Raw genomic sequence first — 25,468 nt, 5'->3', positions numbered from 1 at the left:
CAATAGCAGTTGTTCTATTTAATGAATTTTCATAATTTTTGGATATATTACTATTTTCAACAATTAAGTACGTAATATTGTTTTTGCTTAAAACAATATATTTAAAAACTCGATTTGTCAACTATGTCTTAGCAAGCACCAAAACTTTTGTTACTTACCAATTCTGCCATACATTTTGTAAATACTCCACTCCCCAGTGCCATATTTTTGATGATCTAAAAAAAAATTTTTAAATAAAATAAAAAAAATGGATTTTCCTTTAAATAATAATATAAGAGCTTCATAACAAATAAGAATAAGGTGCCTAAAATTAAACAAGTCGATTTAAAAAATTTTAATTTATTAATTTATATGCAAATATATTTGTATAATATATTAAATCTCTGAAACAACTACATGGTAAGCAGCTGATGATCCACTTTTTCTATTTAACAAGTTAAAATTCTTTTCCACAGATATATAGTTGAATTCTCTTGTATAATTGTGGATTTTTTAACAGATAGTTGCTAAGTCTGCAATATGTTCAATTTAGTTGTTTTTTTCCAGGAATTTAAACTGCATTTTTAAAACAATTATTTCAACTTAGTATCTTTTTGTAAAATACTCACTTTTATGTGTTTCACCATATTAAGGCTTATCAGTGTACCTTGACTGTTCCAGGGCTCAAACCTAAAAACAGAGGTACTATAAACAAATACGTATACAGTTACGCTACAGGTCCCAGCTGAAGTTACATGCCATTTTTTATTGCTTTCAAATTATGTTGATTTTTTTAATGATAATTCAATCAACGACAAAATAAAAATCGACATAACTTTAAAAGCGAAATAACATGTAATTTTGAGCTGGGGTCCCATAGCATAACGATACACGCACTTAATCAACCTATGGTTTGAGGTTTAAGTCTTGGAATTGTCAAGCTATACGGATGAGCTGTAGTACAAAGAAATATGTGTACATAGATAACTAATAGATAAGTAAAATAAACCAATAAATAGATAATATATATTTTTACATAAAAAAAAAAAAAGAAAAAAAAAGGGCGATCTTTCTAAAGGAAAACTACTTCCCCCGATCTCCTAGGAAGGAGATGCTAATACTGAATATTTAATTATCGTAAAAAAAAAAATGAATATAAAGTAAATCGACAGAACGGAGTCCAAAAACTCTTATTAACATTTCTATTTTTATTTTTTAAAATTTCTATAATTGTCATGTTTATAAATAAAAACAGTAAGACAAATTTTTATGGATGTCAACTGCAAACAGAACAGCAAAGTCTAGCTTCCTATGATCAAAATGAAATATATTTATCCAACTACTCAAGGCAATGTATTAGGACAGAGCCATATAGAAAACCTGAATAATATAAAGTGTTAAAATGATTTTCTGTGATCATTTAAAAATACTTACAAAGCAAATCTAACAAGCCAACATCTTCTTCCGAACATTGTATTGACTGAAAAAAAAAAAAGTGCAGCATTAGTGTTGCTTGACGTTTGATACAAAATGTAATATTCACAGTGGAAGGCTTGCAAAGAAAAACTTAAAAATTTTTTAAAAAAAGACAAAGATTAGGATTAACTACTTTACTAAGAAGAATGAGAAGTTTTCTTTTAGGTTTCTTACTGTTAGCCAAACTCCAACCTCTGTCCCATCACCACAATGTTGTATCCCTGTGCCTGTTTTACAAGTATTTTAATGAGATATGCTCCAATGAACTCGTAGCACTTGTACTCCCCTTGACGCAAATATGACACCACGTGGACCCACAGATAAGTCACTGACCCTCAACATTATGTGGCATGGATTTTTTGTTCATCTTATCTTTACATGGCCATGTAATCATCTTTTATGCATTAGCAACCTTCGATTGAGTGCTCACGCTCTCACAAGTATACAAATAAAATAAAATGGAAAAAATAAAAGACAGACTTTGATGCTTTACATATATACCAGCTGGATTGGGTGTGTGTGCATGTGTGAAACTGCTCTCTACACGCTAAGGTCCACATTTACTGTTGAGGCTGTTTCTGTCAGTTGATCAATTTATCTCGATCTGTTCAAGGGCTATCAATCTGATCCAACAATATCTAAAGTCCAAGCTCCAACTGTTTAAGTATCCAACTGAACTCCTATCAAGTGTAATGTGTAAAGTATCCAGCTCACTACCGTCGTGAAGTGTTGTAAAGCCCCTTGCCAATCCTCAACATCAAAACTCATCAATTCCAAAGTACCCACAAACCAAATCTAAATTTATCTACATATTCATTTTCATCTCTTCATTACACTCTAATTCAAACCTACTCTTATTTCTCACTTTGTCTGTTTTAAAAGCAAATTTCTGTCTATTGTCTACTCAAAAAACATTTTCTACTTTTGTCACCCTTTTTTCTCCTACTTCCGTGCACTTGTGTGGCACTATATGTTGCATGTGCCATTGCGTTGTCACAACACCCATAGCCCCATTTTGTCACTCGCGGAAGGATACCGGGGAAGGGACAACAATGCAATCCGCAACCAGCATGGAGTGAGGGCACACATTTGTTTCTTTGTAAAAAAAGAGGGGGAATTCTCCTCTTCCCCAATACAATAAGTAGTTATGGTTAGTTAAGCCTTTTTAAGTTTGTTATGAATTATTTTAATTGTAATGTATTGTGAATATTTTTTTAAATTAGTTAAGATTTTCTTATATATATTACAATCTGTGCTGCGTGTTGTTTAATCTGCCTAAATATCAAGACTGGAGTTTAGGTGGAAAAATAATCTCTAACCCTTTATTACATAAAAGGAACAAAACTCACCGTTAAGTTACTTTGCCAACAATATAAAAGCAATGATGTCGGTATTTCAGAAGTTATCAGTTTTAAATAAGCAGAACTTCATTTTTTACAAATAAACATTATGAAAACCTTTTTTTAAAGGAATAAACACTTATTTTTTTTTAACAATATATACAGAACTTTTTAAAATATTTCAACTATTTTAAAAGAATAACAATTTTTATTTATTTTAAACAGAACTTTTTTGACGCTTCTACACTATCAGAACGAAATTTCGGAAATCGTGCAACTGAATTTTACATGAAACAATGGTATCTACGTTTTCCTCATATTTTTAAGATAATTATACCCCAAAATTACGAAAATCGATAAGGTGGAAAATTATTTATTAAAGAAAATAAAAAATAGAATTTCAAGAAAACGATCGTATTTGCTCATATAAGACACAGGAGAGTTTAAAAAAAAAAAAAAAAGAGAAAAAAAAAGAGGTAATTTTCCGTTTCAATTTAAAAGAAATGGCTGCAATTTTTCACCTGCTTACACAATTACAGTTGTTTAGTTTAATAATTCAATAATATTCAGGTAATTCCGAAGCTGACATTGTAATTTATTAGGATTGACAAAAAAAAATCAGTAGAAACCATTGATTTTTTTCTCTGAAAACTCCATTTATCGACTACAAAATTTTATTCTGATAGTGTAGAAGCGCCCCCCTATTTCTTTTTTTAAAGTTTGAAACAATATAAATAGAACTTTTTATAATTTTAAACAATATAAACCTTTTTTTTTTAAATTTAATTTTCACCAATATGAACATATTTTTTTTGTATTTTTTATGTTTAATTTTTAACAACATAAATAGAATTTGTGCTTATGTATTTTTGGTACCGCGCTATTTTAAAATAGATTTTTCTGGTTAAATTCAAGTTTCACAATATCTTTTTTATTATTATTAAATTGTTAGGTGGAAGCAAAGAACAGTTAAAAAACACACCCTCCCTATGTTAAGAATTGCTTTCGAAATAACGTTATTATTATAGCATGGTAACATAAATACGTAAGTACCAAACTTTTTATGATTTTACATGGTAAATTATTACTTGGTTTCCATCTTAACATTTTCCTTTAAAATTACAACTTTGATAGGTTTTCGGATATGCTGAAAACGAATATTGCATTTAAATTTTCCGCAAATAAGTTGTTTTATGAATATTGAGCAATATAATTTTTTATTTATTTGCTAAAAGTGGTGGCCATAGTTTTGTTTTTTTACATAGGCATCACCACTTATCAAGGCCAAGAGACCACTCGAGGATAAGGGTTAAAGAGTGTACAGTAGAAATTGGACAATATAGTAATCGTTAGTAATGGAAATTCGGTAAATTTGTTGACTTATATGGAACAGCTCATCCAAAACTTGTTTACGTTGGACTTGAAGACAACCATATTGTAGTCAGCCGGAAAGCAGGAAAATGGAAGACAATTCCATAGGCGTCCAGTTCAGTTCTAAGAAAGAAGCTTTTCTTATGGAATCTACGTTTAGATTTAGGCACAGATAAAGAGTGGAGGAAATTAGTGATAGTGTTTTCTACTAGACGGGTGTTTCTTGTGAAAGTTTGGAGAGGGGGGGGCATAGATTGGAGCTCAGCCGAGCACCTGCCATGAAAATAACGATAAAGCAGAGAAAAACTCACATCTCTTCTGTGAGAAAGAGGTTGTAGGGAAGAGAAAAGGACATCCCCTACGAGGCTACGGAGTCTATTTCGAACTCTATCAAGGCAGGATAGTTTTTAACTTTTAATTTTACACAACAGAAGTAGATTTTTTTAAAAATAATTTTGAAAGAAATATTGTTAACGAACGTTTTTTAATGTTAATTTTTAACACACAATATAAACCTTTTTACATTTTAATTTTGAAAGAAGGAAAAAATAAATTTCAATTTTTTGGAAAAAAAATTGAAAAGAAGAGAATACATGTGAAAATTAATAAACTGCTATAGAATACGCGTGTTTAAACTACTCATGTGATTTAATAATAACCACGTGATTCAATTTTGAATTAAAAATTTCACATTGCTTAAAATTCTAAAAAGTTCTATTTATATTGTTTAAACTTAAAAAAGGTCTTCTTCATAGTTTAAAATTAGAAAACGTTCTATTTATATTGCTTTTAATTAAAATAAAAAAGGTTTCATAGTTTACAATTATGAAAATTTCTATTCATATTTAAATGTTTTATATGTTCCGATAATTTAATATATTTCTATTAATATTTTTTATCATTATAAAAAAGGTATTCATTCTTTTAAATTATTGGTACTCCTGCAGTATTTTACCCACCGATTTCACGATCTTAGCCGAGCGTTGACGAACGCTTTCGGCGTTAACGCCGACGAAAGCCGAGAATTCGGAGCTACGGTGCAAGAAGAACGCTAAAAGTATGTGAATAGCAACAACATTACAAGGAAAAGATATTACACACACACACACAACAAAATGGATAAAATCAATACAAAAAATTTGGATAAAATAAATCACAAACACTTACCGTAAGTTTTTTTAAAGTAAAATAAATTTATTTTGTTGAATATTTTTTTTTTTTTTGGTTCATTTTGTTTTCCGATAGCTTTTTTTTTTGGGGGGGGGGGGTAAGCAACAGTAATAAACACTTCAATGGTTTTTTTTTGTGTGTTTTTAACAAAACGTTATTAAACAGTAACAACAATGTTTTTTTTTTTGTTTTTTTTCAGTAATGTTTGTAGGGGGGGGCCAACAATTACTGTTTATCTTTAGTTCCGACTGGAAGATTTTCTACTGACTGTAGAGAGGCAAAGTAGGGAGCAAAGGGTTTTCAGAGGATGTGGAAAGAAGCTCCTTCCCAAACCGGGTAGCCTTCCGCGATTTGATTTATTATGGAGACAAAAGAAGGGTTGTGTCCAAATTTTTGTCTCCACATAAATTCGCATAAATATGTTTCCAACAGCTCCCGGTTTTTTTTTTTGGTTTTTTTTTATCGCTAAATTAAATAGCTGAAATGAAAGGCTGTCTATTTTTACTTTGAACAATAAAATAACTGAAATGAAACGCTATGTGTGTAATTTCAATGAAAATTATTCGTCTGCTGCGCGTTCGTTTGAAGCGCCCTGATTGGCTGATAGAGTATCGTACCGCTCGCCATGTTCCGACGTTTTCCGACGAATGTCGATCAACGCTCGGCTAAGATCGTGAAATCGGTGGGTAAAATACTGCAGGAGTACCCAAACATTGTTTACATGGTAACGTCACGAAATTACTGTAGTCACCGTTTACGGTAAACGGTGACTACAGTAATTTCGTTCCTTTTTATGCGATAAAGGGGTTCGAGATTATTTTTCCACCTAAACTCCAGTCTTGCCAATTTCTCCCTCTGATTTTAACGATAGGTGCCCGAAAAATGGCGTCTCCATTTTCGGCGATAAACTGTAGAAGTACCCACAATCCTTCCACATTAAAACATACAACTGGCACCACCATCTAATTATTTTTCTACCGAATCATTTTCCATAAACTTTTAATATGTATAATTTCGACATAACACGTAAGTAAATAATGTTTTCACCTGAAATGCGGTCGTTTAAAAGATCACCAATCTCACAAACATCTTGCTTTTTGTTTCAGGAATCTGGGTTTCATTTTGCGATCGCCTTTTGCTTGTTTTAACGATCCGTAAAAAGCACCGACGTCGAAAGTAATTCTTGCCGGTTCAAAAGAAAACATTAATTTTTGCACGCATCTCTGTCGTACTAAAGACGCAAAATGAAAACATGAATTTGGAGAAAAGTAAATAAATCTTACTTGACAAAAATGCACGATTCCTGCCACTGCTAACTCTTTCAAGTCTTTTTTTGGTATCAGCTTTAATTTATCAATATAGTTCGAAGGCAGTATTTGCCATTCTTGTACAAGGCTTAAAAGATTGTCTGTCTTGCATTTCATTAAAATATGTCGTAATTGCAGAAAATGGGCATCCTTTTTATCGGGCCCCTTCATCTGTGATCTTGCTGAAGACGACATAAACAATAAAAAGGAGATTCGATTCAAATATCAGTTTTGAATAATGGCGGCTTCGGTTTCTACAATGGGTGTCAGTTGTGAATATGAAGACACCGATTCGGAGGAAAAGATTTATTTTTGTGTTTAAAAAAATAGATATAATTTTTATCCATTAAAAAGATTGTCAGATTGAATAAAATTCCAACTACTATTTAAATGGTTATTAAATTATACTTGTAAGTATTATAAAAATAATAAAAAATAAATAAAATACGAAAATATTAGGATAGAGATAAAACGGTTGTTTGTTTAAATTCAGTTATCTCCCTTGATGTTGAAACTAAGGGAGATAACTCAATTTTGTTATTATTACTTACTAGTGTTGCCTGGTACTCTTTATTTATTTATTTATTTTTGTTTTTGTTTCTGTTTTCTTTTTTTTTTCAATTTTTTAAAAAATCATTTTAATTTACATAAGATTTTATAGAGTTTGGAAAGTTAAATTAGCGATCACACATATCTTACTCGAGTCAAGGGCTGTTGTCTACGTCGTGACACGTCATAAGAAATAGACGGTGTTAGTCGATTGTGCTTGTTAAGATAAAGTGGACGGATCAATTTTTTAAAAATATTTTTATTTATTTTATTTTTTTTTTTACATTTTCACCCCAAACAAGGCACATTGACACTTTGTTGTAGGGGGCTACTATCGGGACATAAGCATCAGGGGTACTGTGCTACTGTGTAGGAAGTTGGGCAGCAAGATGTCGGTTCACGTTGCACTTGAACTTCTGCATGTCAGTGCAATCGGGGAAGCAGAGACTCGGAAGGGAATTCCAAAGTCTAGCTGTTCTGGAAAAGAAACTACTTGAGTAGAAGGCTCTATTGCATCTAGGGATCTCTACTGTAAAGGGGTGGGATTTAGCTGCTTGTCGGGTTTGTCGGGGGTATTTACGTCATGGGCGCACACACAAGTGAAAAAAAGTCATAATTGTTTTCTTTTACACACATGCACATTATTAATGTCTCGATTGTGAAAAAAAAAAAAAATGGAGTTGTTTCCGCTGGTGTCAAGCTGGCCTAATGGTTATCGTACTTAACTCACTGTCTTTAAGTTTTGGTTTCGATCTCAGCTCGAGTATTTTTTTTTTACTCACTGTTTATAAAAAAGAATAAAAAAAATATTGTTTACAAAAAACAATACTTGCATGATCTGAGGTAATCTCGTCAGCATCAAAAAAAGCCAAACTCCTTGCCAATAACTTTGCAGATAATTCTACCCTTTGCGACCAAGGCAGCCAACACCCAATATTTCCTCCTGTATCAGAAAACACGCTATGTGATATACATATATCTATACATGATGTTGCCAAGCTAATCAAAAACCTTGATTTCAGTAAAGCAACTGGCCCTGACGGTATTCCAATTATAGTACTCAAAAAACTTCAACCAGAGCTAGCACCCATACTTACAAAAGTGTTTAAACGTTGTCTTAAGGAGAATTGCTTCCCATCACCCTGGAAAATCTCATCAGTATGCCCTGTATTTAAGAATTCAGGTGATCGCTCATCCCCCTCTCAGTACAGGCCAATAAGTCTCCTGTGCGTCATGAGTAAGTTGCTGGAATCTGTGTTAAACAGAGAAGTAATCAACCATTTCAGCAAAAATAACCTTCTTATGACACGCAATATGGTTTCCGTTCTGCTAGATCTACAGCAGATATGCTTACAGTTATATTTCATAGGATTAGCAAATCTCTCGACGGAGGCAACCTTTCTAGGGCAATTGCTCTTGACATATCTAAGGCCTTTCATAGGGTATGGCATAAAGGTTTACTTCACAAGATTTCTAGCTATGGTATAGCTGGAAATGTCTTCTCAATTATTAAATCATTTCTTTCTGATAGGTTCATAAGAGTAGTAGTTGATGGGCAAAAATCAGAAGCTCACAGTATTAATGTTGGTGTCCCTCAGGGGTCCATCCTGGGCCCAACTCTTTTCCTGATCTACATTAATGATCTTCAAACTCACATCCTTAGATCATTTGTAGACATTTATGCTGATGACACTACCATTTATGGTAGTACATCTAAGACAGTAAACGACCAAGTTCTCTCCGATTCTCTCTCCTCTGATCTTGAGCACATGGTACAATGGGGAAATGAGTGGCTGGTTATTTTTAATGCATCTAAAACTAAGCTTCTCTCTTTACATCATCAACATTCTGATCCACATCTGGCATCAATTGAAATGAATGGCTCATGTCTTAAGGAGGCCTCAAGTTTTGACAAGCTTCTGGGCTTGAGCTTTACTCCTGATCTTAAATGGAACTTCTACATCAAATCTGTTGCCAAGGCTGCTGGAAAAATGATGGGATCCTTCTATCGATCCAGTAGATATCTCACTGCTGATGCAATTCTCTATCTATATAAGAGCCAGGTATGTCCAAGGATGGAATACTGTTGCCACATCTGGGCAGGAGCTGCTAGAAAGGACTTGTCCTGCCTTGACAGAGTTCAAAATAGACTTTGTAGCCTCATAGGAGATGTCCTTTTCTCTTCCCTGCAACTTCTATCTCACAGAAGACATGTTGCGAGTTTGTCTCTGCTGTATCGTTATTTTCATGGAAAGTGTTCGACTGAGCTTTAGTCTATGGTTCCCCCCTCGGCAAACTTTCACAAGAAACACTCGTTTAGCTGAAAACACTATTAATAATTCCCCCCTCTTTATCTGTGCCTAAACCTAAATGTAGATTCCATGAACAAAGCTTCTTTCTTAGAACTACACGCCTGTGGAATTATCTTCCGTTTTCCTGCTTTCCAGCTGACTACAATATGGTTGTCTTCAAGTCTAACATAAACAAGTTCTTGATTAGCCGTTCCACTTGTTAACAAATTTACCAAATTTCTATTTACTAACGATTACTATATTGTCCAATTTCTACTGTACACTCTTTAACCCTTATCCTCGAGTGGCCTCTTGGCCTTGATAAGTGGTGATGCCTATGTAAAAAAAAAAACGAAAAATGTACATGTCTCTCGGTTTGACTTTTTTTGCCTTGACAAATTGAAAAGAGCTTCCTTTTTTCCAGTTGGTGAGTTTTCTTAAGGCCGGTCGACTTATTGGTCAGTTGAAATTTTTAATGTGTTTTTATAATTACAGACGTAAACCAGAGAAAAAATAACCTGTTGTCTGGCAGGAAATTCTAAATCTGCTTCAAAATTGCGCTGGAAGTGGTTCCATGAGATTCCATCTCAAACACTCAATCGGCGCTCAGCTTTTTCCTTTTCCTTTGACCGGCTACTAGAGTGTCTCACCATCATACAATTACAATAATGATGATGACGATGACTTGCAACGGGATGGCACAACCAAGCCCGATATTGGCAAGAAGGGTAGAACTCTCCACCACCATCCCGATACTGCTTAATGGCTTATTGAGTTAAGAATTAAAATTTCCATAGAGTAAGTTAATATTTGATTATCATTTAGTTAATTAATTGAACCAATTCTTTTTGTCTTCTATATATATATAAAAGCGAAAATGTGTGTATGTGTATGTATGTATTTCGCTTTTTGTATATGTCTGCAAAAGGCTTTTTTTGTCGGCCTTCTTGCTTGGCATGCTCCTTCTTAAAACCTTTCATATCACGACTTAAGAACGGCGTTCGCATGTGTATTCAATTTGCCCAACTTTTACCAGCTTGCCGCGTCTCTGAAAAGATGGGGCGGGAGAAACAGTAACTAGGTCAAACATCACACCACTTCTTCACACCTGTATATCTCACTTTATAAGCCTTAACTTAACACACTTATCAATTCCTCTCCCCTTGTGGCCGAGATGGTTAGGTGGCTGGCTTTTTTTTCCCTTTCGTTTCCATCTTCGTGTCAAAGGCTTCAGGGTTCAATCCTACCTTCCTACTAAAACATTTTTTTTTCTCTAACGTTTTCTTTTTTAACACACACACCTCCAAACACCTGGGCAACGCCAGGTACCCCCCGCTAGTGGCCAGATAAAAAAGAGGAAGAGCATGGGAACAACAGTGGAGTTGCCGATTGTCACGCAAGGGAACACACAGGGGCACACGAAAGTTGATAATATAAAACAAATGCAAGGAATAATAATTTTGAAAATATTTTGAATTATTTTTCTATCAGCTCTTTACTTGTGGCAATACATTTCCATCCAGGCAATACATTTCCATCCAGGCAATACCGTTTCAAATATAGCTAGTTGATAATAGAAAGAAAAATATTATTTGAGTGAAAATAGAACTCTTCTAGAATGTTCAATGTTATCTTTATATCTATAAAAGTGAGAACGTGTGTCTGAGTATAATTCTCAACCTATATACTCAACGAATTTTTGATCTACAAACTTGAAATATGGTATAGAGTGTATTCAGGCATGTGGAAAACATTTTAATCGGTTTTCATCCAGAAAAAAAGGGCTGCGAACGGGTTAAAATTGACAAATTGGTACTTGAGGGTCATTGGATTTTATCTGCTTGTCAACTGTTTCATGACTGTGCATGCGCGAATTGTTCATGTAACAGATTACTAATGTTAATAATAAGTAGGTTTGTCTTTCGGTTTTGGTTTTGATCTCAGCTCATTTTTTTGTTTTCACTTACAAGAAGTGAACTGTTTCGAAAAAACGTAATATTCGCATACACATATCTCAGTTGCCTTCCTACTAAAACTTTTTTTTTTCTTTTACACCTCCAAACACCCGGACAACTTTTTTTTTTTTACACATACACCTCCAAACACCCGGGCAACACCGGGTACCCCCTGCTAGTTAATTTATAAAAGGACACATATTTATTAAAAGAAATAAAAGTGTTCTAGCCGTTATACTGTTAGATATTGACTGGACAACATCAAAAGATGTGCTGGTCGACGATTATTCTGATCGTTATTAATATTTATAAAAATAGAATGTCAGAAAGAATGTTATCATAGCAAACTAAATATTTACAAATAAAATTATGTTAAACTGTTTTAATAGAAAGGAATGTTAGTTTTCATAAATAGCACAAACAAAAATGTTTACTTGGTTAAAAAGAATGTTAGAGCATAAACAAAATGATGTAATGAGAAAACTTTAAAAAATATGTATCCGTTAGTCGGTAGTCAGAGAAAGAAAGATTGTCCATGCTCCGAGTAGGGGAAAATGTTTATAGTAAAAGTCTAGGACCAGCGTTGCAACTTCCCAACGGGAGAAATATCCAAAATAAAGCTGCTGTAAATACTACCAAGGCTTCAGGTCATACAAACCTTTGTTTGAAGCTTTTCTGAGGATCCGTCAAAGCAAGATCAACACAAGATTGAACAGATATGTTTTTCCATAAGATGATGTTATTTGTCCTTGTTTGTCATAATTGTTATATGTCCTATTTAAACAATTACCAGATGATCAATAATCACATTAAATATATGGACGTATAAATAATGTACACTCGTTTATATAACCCCCCCCCAACAATACAACAATACGTGAGAAACTACTTACTCCTATGTAAGTTTACTCTTCCACTTGGAATGATTGAATAAAATTTGCAGAACAGTAACAGAAACTCATCATGACAACAGAAGATATTGGGTTTGAAAGAAACAGCTTTAGACTTGTATATAATCATGTTTTTCGCCTCCAGTTAATGCTGGGTTATCAGAAGAGAATAAAGGCCATTTCAAAGGCTTCATCTTCTAAATTAATTCACTTGTAGGCTTGTATATAATCAGGTTTATTGTCTTTTTCCACTTGTGGAGTATTTCATTTCGGCCTCGAGATAATGTTGGGTCATCAGAAGAGAATATGCACCTTTTTAGGGCCATCCCCTTGACAGCTTTTTTATGTATTGTTTCCCCTCACAGATGTGATGCCCCATTATCTGAATTGTATTTAAATTAACTGCTCAATACAATAATAAAACCAAACCTTAATGTTTAATAATTTAATGTTTTCTGTTTCGAGCAACGGTTTCACGTTTCACATGTTTAAATGTTGCGTTCAGCATATTCGTTAAGACGTGCTCATATCTAAAGAAGAAGAATAAAAATGAGCGAATAAAATAAATAAAGATATAAAAAATACAATAAATAAAAATAAATAAAATCAAAATATAAGTAATTAAATACATCTACTCAGAGAGATAGCAATACTGTACACACTTGCTACTAAACATCCATCAACCTGAAAGAACAGTTGGAAATGACTTATATACATTACGACAACCAACCTTGAAAATGCTGCTGTGAAACCTGACATAGTTATATGGAATAAGTCAGAGAGAGTTGCAACCTTGGTTGATGTGAGTGTCCCTAATGATGGAGGTCTGAACAGAGCTGAAAGGGAGAAACAGACCAAATACCAAGGTCTCATGTACGATATGAAAAGAAACTGAAATCTTAGAGAGATATCAATCATACCAGTTATTATAGGTGCCACAGGGATTATGAAGAAGAACCTGAAGTCCTACCTAACTAATATTCCGAGTAAACCAAGTGCAAAAGAGATCCAGACAATTGATAGGCCCTGATGCTAGTACCTTTCAACGCTTCATGGACGATTTAGACTTTGTCTATAACTACATAGACGACATTCTAGTGGCAAGTGCCTCACCTGAGGAACATGTCACTCACTTCCGCCTACTGTTCGAACGGTTTCAACAGTACCAGGTTAGAATTAACCCTGGTAAATGTGTTTTTGGTGCTTCAGAGTTAGTTTTCCTGGGCCACATCATCAGCCAGAGGGTATATCTCCCTTACCTGAAAAGGTTAAGGCTCTACAAGGCCTTAAACCACTCACTTCCCTTCGCCAACTAAGGCACTTTCTCAGCCTGCTAAATTACTACAGACGTTTCATCCCACACTGTGCGGATCTCTTGTCTCCTCTTTCTGACTTGTTACGTAACAGGAAGAAGAAAAAAGAGAAGATTTCACTGAATGATATTCAGCTGAAAGCCTTTAAAGAAGTGAAGGAGAAACTAGCAACACGCACATTACTTGCACATCCTGTGCCTGATGCCGGACAAATATTCACCTCGCGAAATTCACCACTTGGATTTTGTTTCACAATTTACCAGCGATATCCGACATATTTCTGGGGGACAGAACACCGCGGCAGACGCCTTATCCCATCTCCCTATTAATTCTCTGTCCTCACCATCAGATATCGATTTACAACAAATGGCCTTAGACCAGCAAAGTCTGGACATGTTGGATCTGTCGTCACCTGAATTCGCAACTTGCAAATTCACGTATCTTCCCGTGCCTACTTCGGGCATGCAGATCATATGTGACACTTCAACAGATTCACCTAGACCATTTGTTCCCATGACTCATTGTAGAGCTGTCTTTGACACACTACACAATCTGGCACACCCCGGATGCAAAGCCACAGTGAAGCTGATTAGAGCTAGATTTTTCTGGCCTAATATGAGGCATGACATCACTGCCTGGACACGTTCCTGCATTTCCTGTTAGAAGTCAAAGGTGCACAACCATATCCGTGCACTCCTGGGAACATTCAGCACCCTAGATACTCGGTTCCACCATGTTCACATCGATCTGGTTGAACCGTGGCCTGTCAGCCAGGGATTTACTTATCTCCTGACCTGCATAGACCGTTTCACATGGTGGCCTGAAGCTATTCCTCTAAAGGACATTTCGGCTGAATCTGTAGCGTGAGCCCTTATATCGGGCTGGATATTGCGCTATGGAGTCCCCACAACAATTACCACAGACCATGGAGCACAGTTTGAATCCCACCTGTTCCAGGAACTTTCCAGGATTTTAAGGACCAAATGTATTCAAACAACAAGCTATCACTCAGCTTCGAACAGGATGATAGAACGCTCCATCGACAATTGAAAGCTGCCTTACACACTTACCCTGACCAACAGCGATGGAGCAAATACATACCTGTTGTCCTTCTTGGCTGTCGTGCAGCTATCAAAGAGGACCTGGGATACTCTCCAGCCGAACTTGTCTATGGAGTACCTCTATCGCTGCCAGGTCAGATGCTGATCCCGATAGAACTAGGATTGTCAGATCCAGCTCTGTTTATAAACAGACTTTAAACTTACTTTAGTAAGCTCCCACCCATGAAACCTAGGGAACAGACCATAAAATCTTCGGTCCCCAAAGACATTTCTTCATGGACACACGTGTTTCTTAGAAAAGACTGTGTGAAAGCCCTCTAACACCGTCTTATACTGGTCCTTATCGCGTGTTATAACGTACTTCTAAACTTTTCACCCTGGATATTAGGCACAAAAAAAAGAAACATTATCTGTTGACAGAGTGAAAAGAGCTTTTCTCGACTCAGAAACACAAGACACACACATCCAACCTACATTCACACAACATACACCTGAAGTGAATACTGAAAATGACAACTATGTCACTACTACACATAGTGACCGCCGTGTAAATTGGGCCAAAAAATTATGCAAAATTTTGTATATTTAAACCCCTGTAAATTCGATTTATTTAAAAAAAAAAAAAAAAAAAAAAAGAAGAAATTTTAGCTGGAACTTTCTATTCTCATTACCCCTTTATATATTCTTTCTTTGGCAACATAAACTTCCAGACATTACGTTGCCTTGTGTTCTGTATTTTTCTAAAGATTGCTACCTTTTTATTTTTCTTCATCGGCTTTTCGCCTAAGCAGGGTAATGTAGCAATTAACAAACTATTTACTATAAGTGGATCAATGCCCAGTGCCAAAGTCATTCAGCCACACTGACCAATCGGTTGGTAGGGCGCATTGATTTGAGCTTTCCCCTAAAGGACTATTTTTAGCCCTTTGGGATCTCAGCTGCGATCGCCAGAGAGACGCCAGCAAGCGACCTATACAGACCTCTCTCACTCACCCCTCCCACTGCTACTTGTTGACGACTGCAGTCTGATAGCAGACGACACCTACAAACAGACATTTACACTTTTTTTCTTTCTCTCCAGTTTGAGATACAATCTCACCTTTTATTTTTTTTTTGAATAAACGCTTTATTATTGTTTTGTTAAAAGCAATGTCGTTTGGCCTTGTGTTTATTTAAGTAATTATTAGGAGAGAAATACACAACATTTTCTCCTATACCCCCACAATGTAAACATCCTCAACAAACCCGACAGGCAGCTAAATTCCATCCCCACACAGTAGAGATCCCTAGATGTAAAAGATCTTTCTACTCCAGTAGTTTCTTCCCCAGAACCGCTAGACTTTGAAATTCCATTCCAGGTCCCTGCTTCCCCAACTGTACTGACGTGCAGAAGTTCAAGTGTAACATGAACTGACATCTTGCTGCCCAAATCCCTACATAGTATCCCAGTAGTTGTTGCCCCTGATAGTAGCCCCCTACACCAAAGTGGCAATGTGCCTTGTTTGGGGTGAAAATGTAATTTAAAAAAAAAAAAAATTGCATTAAGGGAACAGCGAGGATACTAAAAAGAGCTCTCAGTTGGTTTCAATAAAAAGCAGGGCAATGTTGGCAGCTGGTTTGGCTGCCCCATACCCAGCATTACAATCTTTAAAGGAAGAAAATTAAAAAAAAAAAAAATAGACACTTGCTACTATATTATGATGCAGTATTGTTACATGATAAGGGCTGTCCCCTGTTCATGTAAGTATAAAAATAGAGAGATTAGTTAAAATGAAAATAAGAGAAAGCAGAAATCGAACCCTGGACATAAGTTTTAAAGAACAATAGGTTTAAATGGAATGTCCAGTAAATTGTTAATTCGGATGAAATAAATAATAAATAAACTATTCAATTGTTAAAAGAATGTGGATAATAAAATATGGTTAAATTAGATATGTAGGTTAAATTCCTTTGTGGAAACAACACAAGAAAAATAGGTTATTGGGAAATCAATGTCGGAAACGTGCAAAGTCACGCATGTTGAAACACGTGAATTTTGCTCACGTGGCCGGGATGCATGGATTCTCAATATAGGAAGTGGGAGTTAGTTGGTCACGGAGACAGTCAGAGACAGTCAGAGAGACAGTCAGGAGAGACAGTTAGGGGAGACGGTCAGTGAGAAAACTCAGAGACAGGCGGACGTCTGAAGCGAGACGTCACTTCAGAAACTAAAATGTGAAACTTTGAGTTCTTAATGAGGAAATCCCGACCGGTCGTAAGAAAATAAATTATCATGTGTTTTGGATAAAGCTCATCTTTGTGTTTGTGATTTCTACAAAAAGGTAAATTGTATTGTTATTATATGTCTGTGTATAAAATGTCATTACATACACATCTCTCTCTCTAAGATACAACATCATATGTAATAAGACAAGAACTCTCACTAAGACTCATATCATTACTAATAAGAACTCACGTAACATACGCGCACAAGTGGTATCGTCTAATACTAATAATAATAACTATATAACAGTATTCCTTTTTGCCCAAACCTACATTTCACATTGTTCAGATATCTCTATGTTGCGTTTAATAGCTGTGACTTTTGTTTTAGCCTTAAAATTGGCTTAAAAGTTGATATAGAGAACCTGCAAGGAAACTCTGTGCTCCAATCTCAACAACTTGAAGGATTACAACATAAGCTTCATGGATCAGCTCTCTTTCTGGATCTTCATAATTACTCTTCACCGTGGAGTGATTGATCTAATCCAATTACATTATCCAATCAGAACACTTTGCATGTTCCCATCCTATGCAAAGTATTGTTACGAGTCGGACGCTCCAGTTAGAGATTATTAATGACATATCTATGTTCAACAGTCACAATATATAATTAGCACCCATAACCAGTATACATGAACATAAACACAGCTTGAGAATCTGAGTGTACTATAATGCATGTCGTGTAATTTACCTTTTCAAGACAAAAAACACTCTAATGTAGTAAAAAATGGTTTTACTGTATTCCTTGACCATGAAAACCTAGGTATAGACACCAAATTTATGTTTCTAGGTTGAATAGTTTCCAAGATATCTGCATTAATTAGATTTGGTTGGCGGCCATTTTGTAAAATGGCAGAAATGTATGAAGACACAATCTGATTGTTGTTCACTTGCACTAAAATTATTGCTTAGACCCTAAGCTCCAACCTGATACCAAAAATCAAACTTTTTGTAAAAGTTGAACTGACTGACCCCTTTGGACCCCCCCCCCCCACACACACACTAACGGGAGACATTTTGTGCTTGTGTAAATTGGTGGTGATCTTTTAAACTGTTATATCGCATATTCCTTGCTTAACCGTTCTGAGCTGCCACATCACTTTTTCTAGTCTTGAGGAGGAACAGGATCGATAAGTTCTCAGATGAGATTGCCTTGTTGACAGTGGAAAGGCATCCTGTGAGAAGAGCCTGCTGTAGGGAGATGATGTGGCATTGCCCTTGGACCCCACCGCTTTTGGGCAGGAGGTGTTTTCAGGGCAAATGTAGAATGCAACACAGATAGAAATGCTCGACTACTGGTCACATGACACAGAAATTAACAGGAAATAGTAATCATGTACCAAGGATGATTAGTAAAAACTAGTAAAACTTTTGTTTGAATGGATGAATAATGTATACCGAAATATATCGCCAAGTTGAAATGCAAAATGTTCATTTCAACTGGCTCACATAATTTCACTTCTTTCTGTGCATACCCAAATTCATTCATAGCTTGAAGTGATTTAATTTTAAATCTTTCTTATCTCTCTGTCGGGTTAGCTCAAATGGTAAGGAAGACAGCTTAATTACTAAATGTTTTGGTTTCGATTCAAACTAATGGCACTGAAGTAATTTTTTGTTTTTACTTTTGGAATCAATACTATATATTAGGTACAATATAATATTCAATATAGAATTCGCTTTGTAATAATAAATATGAAATCTGCATGAATTAAAATATATTTACGCATATTTTATGACTGACAAGTATATAATATAAGCATACATGTAAGTGGAAATCAGAATGAAAATGTTTTACCTAATATTGTGATAAACAATTAATTTTAAGAAATAAGTAATATAATAACAGAAATACAAAAGTACAAAATAGACTTTGTGGTTTAGTGGGGGATGCCCTTTTCTCTTCCCTGCAACCTCTCTCCCACAGAAGAGACGTTGCGAGCCTGTCTTTGTTTTATTGTTATTTCCATAGCAGGTGCTCGTCTGAGGTCCAATCCCTCGTCCCCCCTCGCCAATCTTTTATGAGAAACACCCGTCTGGCTGAAACTACTGTCAATAATTTTCCCCACTCTTTATCTGTGCCTAAATCCAAATGTAGATTCCATGAGCAAAATGAATGGAAATGTTGAAATTGATTAACAGATAGAGTCTTTTATAACAGCAACTTTTTAACATTCATTTTACATGCTGCCATGTGTTGGACGACTTTAAGAAATTGATTTCCAGACTAACTGCCAGACTTTGGAACTCCCTTCCGAGTTTCTGTTTTCCCAACTGTACTGACATGCAGAAGTTCAAGTGTAATGTGAACAAATATCTTGCTGCTCAACTCCCTACATAGTATTCCTGCAATTTATATTCCTGATAGTAGCCCCCTACATCAAAGTGGCACTGCCTTGTTGTGGGTGAAAATGGAATTAAAAAAAACAAAACTATCTCTGGATAGGTCTTTATTTATTCTTCTTTCTCTCAAGTCTGTTCTCCTCATTTCCTCCCATGTTTTTCTTGGCCTTCCCCTGCTGATTATGTTTTTCTACTCCGGTGAATTGGACCTGCTACCTTTACTGTTTTACATCTACTGCCCCCCCCCCAAATCTTATCTATTCTTTCAACATCTTTCATGTAGGTAACACGAATTTTCAAATATTTGTTAATGCATATACATTTATAAAAATGTTGGGAAATGATGAGTTTGAAGGCTTAAAAAGATTTTTTTTTTTAATCCGAATAAAATTAGTGTATTTCTGAATTTTTGAGATGAGGATTGGCTATTGGACCCGTGGTGCAGTGGTTAAATCAATTGATGGTTCAATCCTCAGTGTAGACGAATGAAAAATGCAATTGCGAATTACTTAGAACATCTATCCAGTCATGGCTGATGGAACGAGAACATGCTATCCCCTGGGAGGTAAAGAAAGAGTTCCATTCAAAATTCCATCCAAATTCCTGAATTTGGCAGAAACATTCCTGAGTTTGACAAGATACACCCGAAGAAGGTTACATTGACTGATAAGAACAGAGTTGGAGACACCCCTCCATGGAATTAATGGACTATCTCATGACGTCATTTCCTCTGGTGACGCCACTTTCAGTATTGAGTACCGGTGCCCGGCAGTCAGAGATTGGCATGCGGCCAAGGGGGTCATGGGCAAATGCCCAACAGTTGAGGAATAGTATTTCTCAACCCGCTTTGCCTGTAATATATGTGAATACATGTTTGTTTCTAAAAGTCCTGTGTTCTTCCGTTTTATTACCATTTCACCCCATAATAAACATTAGTCCAAAGAATCCAAATAAAATTAGTGTATAAGCAGTATTGGTTTACCACTCATATTGTTTTTCTTAAAACATTACAGATTCAAACAAACTTTTTTCCAAAAAGTATGCATATAAAGTCATGTCGCCAAATCTTTGACCTTTCAAACGCACGCAGTTTAACTTCCTGACACTCAATCAAATACCAACAAACTATCTAAATACTATCAATCAACATCCCCGATACTTTTGACTGCAATAAATTCGATTATTAATTAATTATGGTCGTTGGTTTGTTCAATGACATTGCCACTGTAATGTGCTTCCTGCTAAATAGATTCAGTAGACATTTGACCAGAAAAATTAGCTCACCTTCAGAATGGTTATATGGAGTTCAAGAGTGCAAGAGAAGTGCCAAGAGAAGTGCGGGGTTGAATCTTTTGCGGATTAGGATCTGGTCCCCTTTTTCAAATACAAGCTGAAGGCAAAGATCAGATGTGATAGGAAAAGATTACACTCCAATGCCTTTGACCGAAAATGAATCCAGATAGCAAGTCTGTGCGTGTGTAAAGGTGCCAAGTTGGAGTTTGTGTTCCTCGCGAACACGGTTCCAAATTCTGCCGGACTCCAGAACCCTAAAACAACTGTTTACACTAGGTTCTTAGCTAACCCAGTGAATGCTCCCCCCCCCCCCGATAGGAAACCTCTAAGATGCCTACACCCCGATCCTTTCTACCCCAATAAGTAATCTTGAAGAAACTTCACATACCTCTCCTGTAACACCAGTTTCTTTGATTCTGCCTAGATTTTCAGCCCTATATAGAGAGCGACCTGCTTGTTTTCAGCCCACACAAAGCCGGAAAACAGTGGGTGTTTTACCACCTAGAGAGGGTTGGGAGGGTCTTACTAACATTTTGATTTTATATTTTGGACTTTTTTCTTTTTACCCCACCCCAAGCCAATGAAATACAATAAAACGACTGTTTTATATATATTATATATATCTACAAATTTATTTTACTGTCTGTTACATATTTATGCTCTCACTCACACACACACACACACACACACACACACACACACACACACACACAATATGATTTGGAAATCTTAGGTAGTACGCCCCCCCCCCGGTGTGCTTGAGGTATTGTGGTGAATGAGAACGTTAGCTATGATTAGCATAGACTAACAAAGGTCCAGTGACGAGGATGACCATAGACACCCTTTCTCCCAAATTTTGAGTGGCCTTGTGCCTAATTTTTTGTTTATTACTCTTTTGTTGTCAACTTTTCAGAGTAAATAAAAGAGATATAACTCAACTACATGGCCAGTCGTTGAACCCAGCAATGGAAGAAGATACCAGCAGCAACAGCAAACCAAATTGCCCTTTTCACGACAGTTCTCAAACTACTACCGAGCAAGGGATATATCTGAGCAAGGGATTATATCCTTGCTGATAAACATTTATTGATAACTATAAAGATTTTTTTTTTTTTTTTTACATGGGGGATCACCACTTATCAAGGCCCAGAAGCCACTCGGGGATAAGGGTTATTGTGTGTACAATAATCAATGGCATAATATCGTAGTAATAGTTGGTATTGGAGACTTGATAAAGTGTCTTCCTTAAGGGGGCGATTAATCAGGAATTTGTTTATGTTGGACTTGAAGACATCCAAGTTGTAGTCAGGTGGAAAACAGGCAAACAGAAGAGAATTCCACAGGCGTGCACTTCTCAGAAAGAAGCTTTGTTCATGGAATCTACGTTTTGATTTAGGCACAGTTTAAGAGTGGGGGAAATTACTGACAGTTGAGAATTAAGAGTGGGAGATCAATTTCAAACATAAATTTAATGTAAAATAAGTGATTAAATTTGGATGTAAGGAATTGTCATGGCCGATTGTTTTTCACCTTCAGTGAAGGGAAAAACATTGTATTTTTATTTTAAGCTTTGCCTAACACAACTACACACAAGTCGGTTGGTTTCAATAAAAAGCAGGGCAACGTTGGCAGCTGGTTTGGCTACCCCATACCCAGCATTACAATCTTCAAAGGAAGAAAATTAATAAAAAAAGGTTGAATAATGAGTAAAGAACATTCACAGTACTTAAATATCCAAACTGGATAATATATAAATATAAAACAAAACAACTTTAGTTATTTATTCTCTATCCCTATTTTTCTTTTATCTTCCACTAGATCCCACTCCCACTTCGAGATTGATTTGCTTGTTTGCAGGTTTTACAATCCTGAAAATAATGAACCGGCTACACTTAGAGTGGGTTTAGAGGACTTTACTAACGTGTCCCTTATCTCATTTTATTTGGTTCTTTTTTTTTGGTTGTTTGTAATTTGTCCCACTCCAGCTTATATATAATTTTTTTTTACATAAAATTAATGTTAAAACGACATATTTGAAATAGGATTAGGCCGATAAAGTGAATGCGATATTCAGGTGATTAATTAGTTTAGAGTAAGCTTTTAAAAATTGTAAGACAAAATGTGATATGGCTATCGACCTTCCCCCACCCCTCAATCTCCCAAACTACTTTGGCCTCGTTATTATTTTCAATTTATTGTCAATTTTTGTAACAAATCAAATAAACCAACATTTTATGAACACACCGTTTGAATTAAATTTTATCAGAACATTTAAGATATATGGAAACTGAAATCAAAATGAGATAATGTCTTTGGAAAAGTTAGGAACAAATATTTAATTAGGAATTTACTTTGAAATGATTACTCTTTATAGAGGTAATTTTTAGTTAATTTCAAATTATTTGTTACTTTGAAACAAAAAAATTGAACCTCCTTTGATAATAATGTCTTTTACTTCATAGCTTTACAAGTTAATAACATAATTTGAACTCATACATTTGATAAGATGGTAGTCCAAATCGGTCAATTAATATTTGACCTTCAATGAATAATGGAGAAAGTTGATGTGTTTAGCTTTATATACTAAATACTGGTTTTCTCTGACTTAGCTGAAAGAAACCAATAAATGGAAATTTTGTTTAATGAAGGGTTCTATCACATATGTAGGATATGTGGTTTGTGAGTCGGTGTTCACCAATTTATAATCGGAATCCGTCATTTTAGAGATCAAGGTTGCAGGTACAGGAATATCTATAAGTCGAAAGTGGTTGAGTATCGCTGGGGCCGTTAAAGATAAATTTAACTAGATCTCCGATTTGCAGAAGGATCTTCCCGAATCACATTCACATTCATATGAATTAAAAAAGTGTGAATAACTTTGGAAAAATAACAACATTCGATAAAGAACTTAAGATCGCTGTACTGGGATGTGTTAAGGACTTGCATAAATCCCCTGAAAGAAAGAAATAAAAAGAAATACAGTAGCAAATAATGTAAAATAAACTTTTTGTTTATTTTCGTTAAAAGAAAAAGAAATTCCTTTTTAGTATGCACAAAGGTGGCAGTTTGTATGAAAGAAGGAAGGGAGGAAGAAGGTGAAGACTTGAGAGCGTGAGAGAAAAAGTCCGACTATGTGTTGTGGTGAAGTGAGAGAAAGAGAGAGTCAAGCAATGTTCTTTGACATACGAAAAAAGCTGTCATTTCAACTACTCAGCGAGCGTTGTTGTTGGTATCGGTTATCCCTTTTTCTGACAAGAAAAGTTCTCCATGCCTTTTATATTTCTTTAGCTGCTCTCAGAGGCTTGCAAAAATAAGTTTTTTAAATCGAGCCCTAATTGGTCAAAAATTCATATTTTTTACAAAAAAAAAAGTGCTTTCAGCTACGTCAGTCATTTCTCAAGTGTCCTGCTTTTTTACCCAAGAGGTTTGGTGTGGGTGAATGCTGTAATTCCCGCACAAATGAATTTATAAATTTTAATGTATGTTTGTGTCTTAGAAAAATAAAATAAGAAACAGCACAGACAAATAACAAAATTTATTAACTTGTTTAAGAAAAAAATAATTCAAATCATTCTAATGTTAAGGGTTTTTGCCACAAAATGTGTGTATGAAAACAGCAGTTCGCAATAACTTGTTGAAAAGAATTAATTCTCATTCAATATGGTAACTTTCCATGCTGAGAATTTAGGTGCATGACACATGCAAAGTCATGTTGGTGATTTAACGTTCCACAAGATAGAATTGGGCAGCAATGTTTACTCGTAAAATTGCATCCTGCACTGATTTGATTTGTACGGTTAAAAACTTATATATCTATGTTCTAGAACATTGCAAACTGTTTGTTGTATCACTGCGCGCGAAGCAGAATGTAGTTCCTTTATCGCATGCGTGCAGATGGACAAATTACAACATTGTAAGCTTGCACGTGCTTCATACACATACATGTTGAAAACGGTGATTGCTATGAGAATGTCTCTGCCAAAGATTTGTTCCGGCCATATATAGCAATCACTACATATATACTGTTCTAGTAGTTTGTAGTTTGTGTTATTCCGTCGGTTATTGTGTCAGCTGGGCTGGAGCTCCACTGCACCCAGGTTGTCCACTTCCTACAGAGGTCTGGTCCACTAGACGATTAGGGTTGGGACTAGTGTAGCCTTGTGCTGGTGGCTGGTCAGGTATCTTTTTGAGCCAGATGTCCAGTTGTTTCTTGAAAATGTCAGGGGACACTCTCCTTAAATTTCTTATTGCGGCTGGAATACAGTTGAACGCTCTTGTAGCACTGTAGGTGAAGCTGTGATGGAAAAGGAACGTGATCCTCTGTGCAGTCCCAGGTGTTGTTTTTTTTATATAGCAGAGCCTTCCTCACCGCTGGTGGGTTATTTCTTCTATTGTTGTGTTTGGGACTCTTTCTTCCAAGATTTTCCATATATAGATGATACCTTCAGCAGCTTATAAATATTTAATTATAACGTTTTCTTTAATAGTTAATACCAAAAATATTTTTATGTAAAATCATTAGAAACAAATTTCTAAGAATTAAAAAAATAAAAGCAATAAAACTTTTGAAGTCCAAACTACTTCAAGAATATTTAATTGTAACATTTTCAAATAGATATATTTCATAAAATAGAGTAGAAAAAGACAAAATTTAAAAAGTCCTACACAGAATTGAATTCATAACAAATTAATTATAACGTTTTCTCTAATAATTACAATCAAATAAATATTTTTGTAAAATAATTTTTAAGAAAAGCCCAAATTGAAGCCAAATAAAAAAAAGGCCAAATACAATTTTTGAAGGCTAAATTAGCTTTTTAAAAAAGGCCAAATTTAAACAATTTGGCCTTAAAAAGGTCAATCTGGCA

The 25,468-nt window shown here is 35.3% G+C and overlaps 1 protein-coding gene across 1 annotated transcript in view; it reads right to left on the bottom strand.

Annotated features, from left to right (window-relative positions):
- Positions 1 to 6,911, bottom strand: part of LOC145258133 (centromere protein N-B-like) — a 34,272-nt gene extending 27,361 nt beyond the window's left edge. Inside the window, exons 1-3 of the mRNA XM_080115877.1 lie at positions 6,620 to 6,911; positions 1,414 to 1,459; positions 159 to 215 (exon numbers count right to left, since the gene is read on the bottom strand). Of these exons, the coding sequence (XP_079972003.1) occupies positions 159 to 215; positions 1,414 to 1,459; positions 6,620 to 6,838 (322 nt within the window). The 5' untranslated portion in view covers positions 6,839 to 6,911. The remainder of the gene's footprint in view (positions 1 to 158; positions 216 to 1,413; positions 1,460 to 6,619) is intronic.
- Between the last annotated feature and the right edge of the window lie 18,557 nt (positions 6,912 to 25,468).

This window comes from Euprymna scolopes, chromosome 33 (genome assembly GCF_053919585.1).
Source record: "Euprymna scolopes isolate OS-2025 chromosome 33, ASM5391958v1, whole genome shotgun sequence".
NCBI lineage: Eukaryota > Metazoa > Mollusca > Cephalopoda > Sepiida > Sepiolidae > Euprymna > Euprymna scolopes.
The sequence above is the reverse complement of the archived record's forward strand: the minus strand, read 5'-3'. Positions and strand labels throughout refer to the sequence as shown.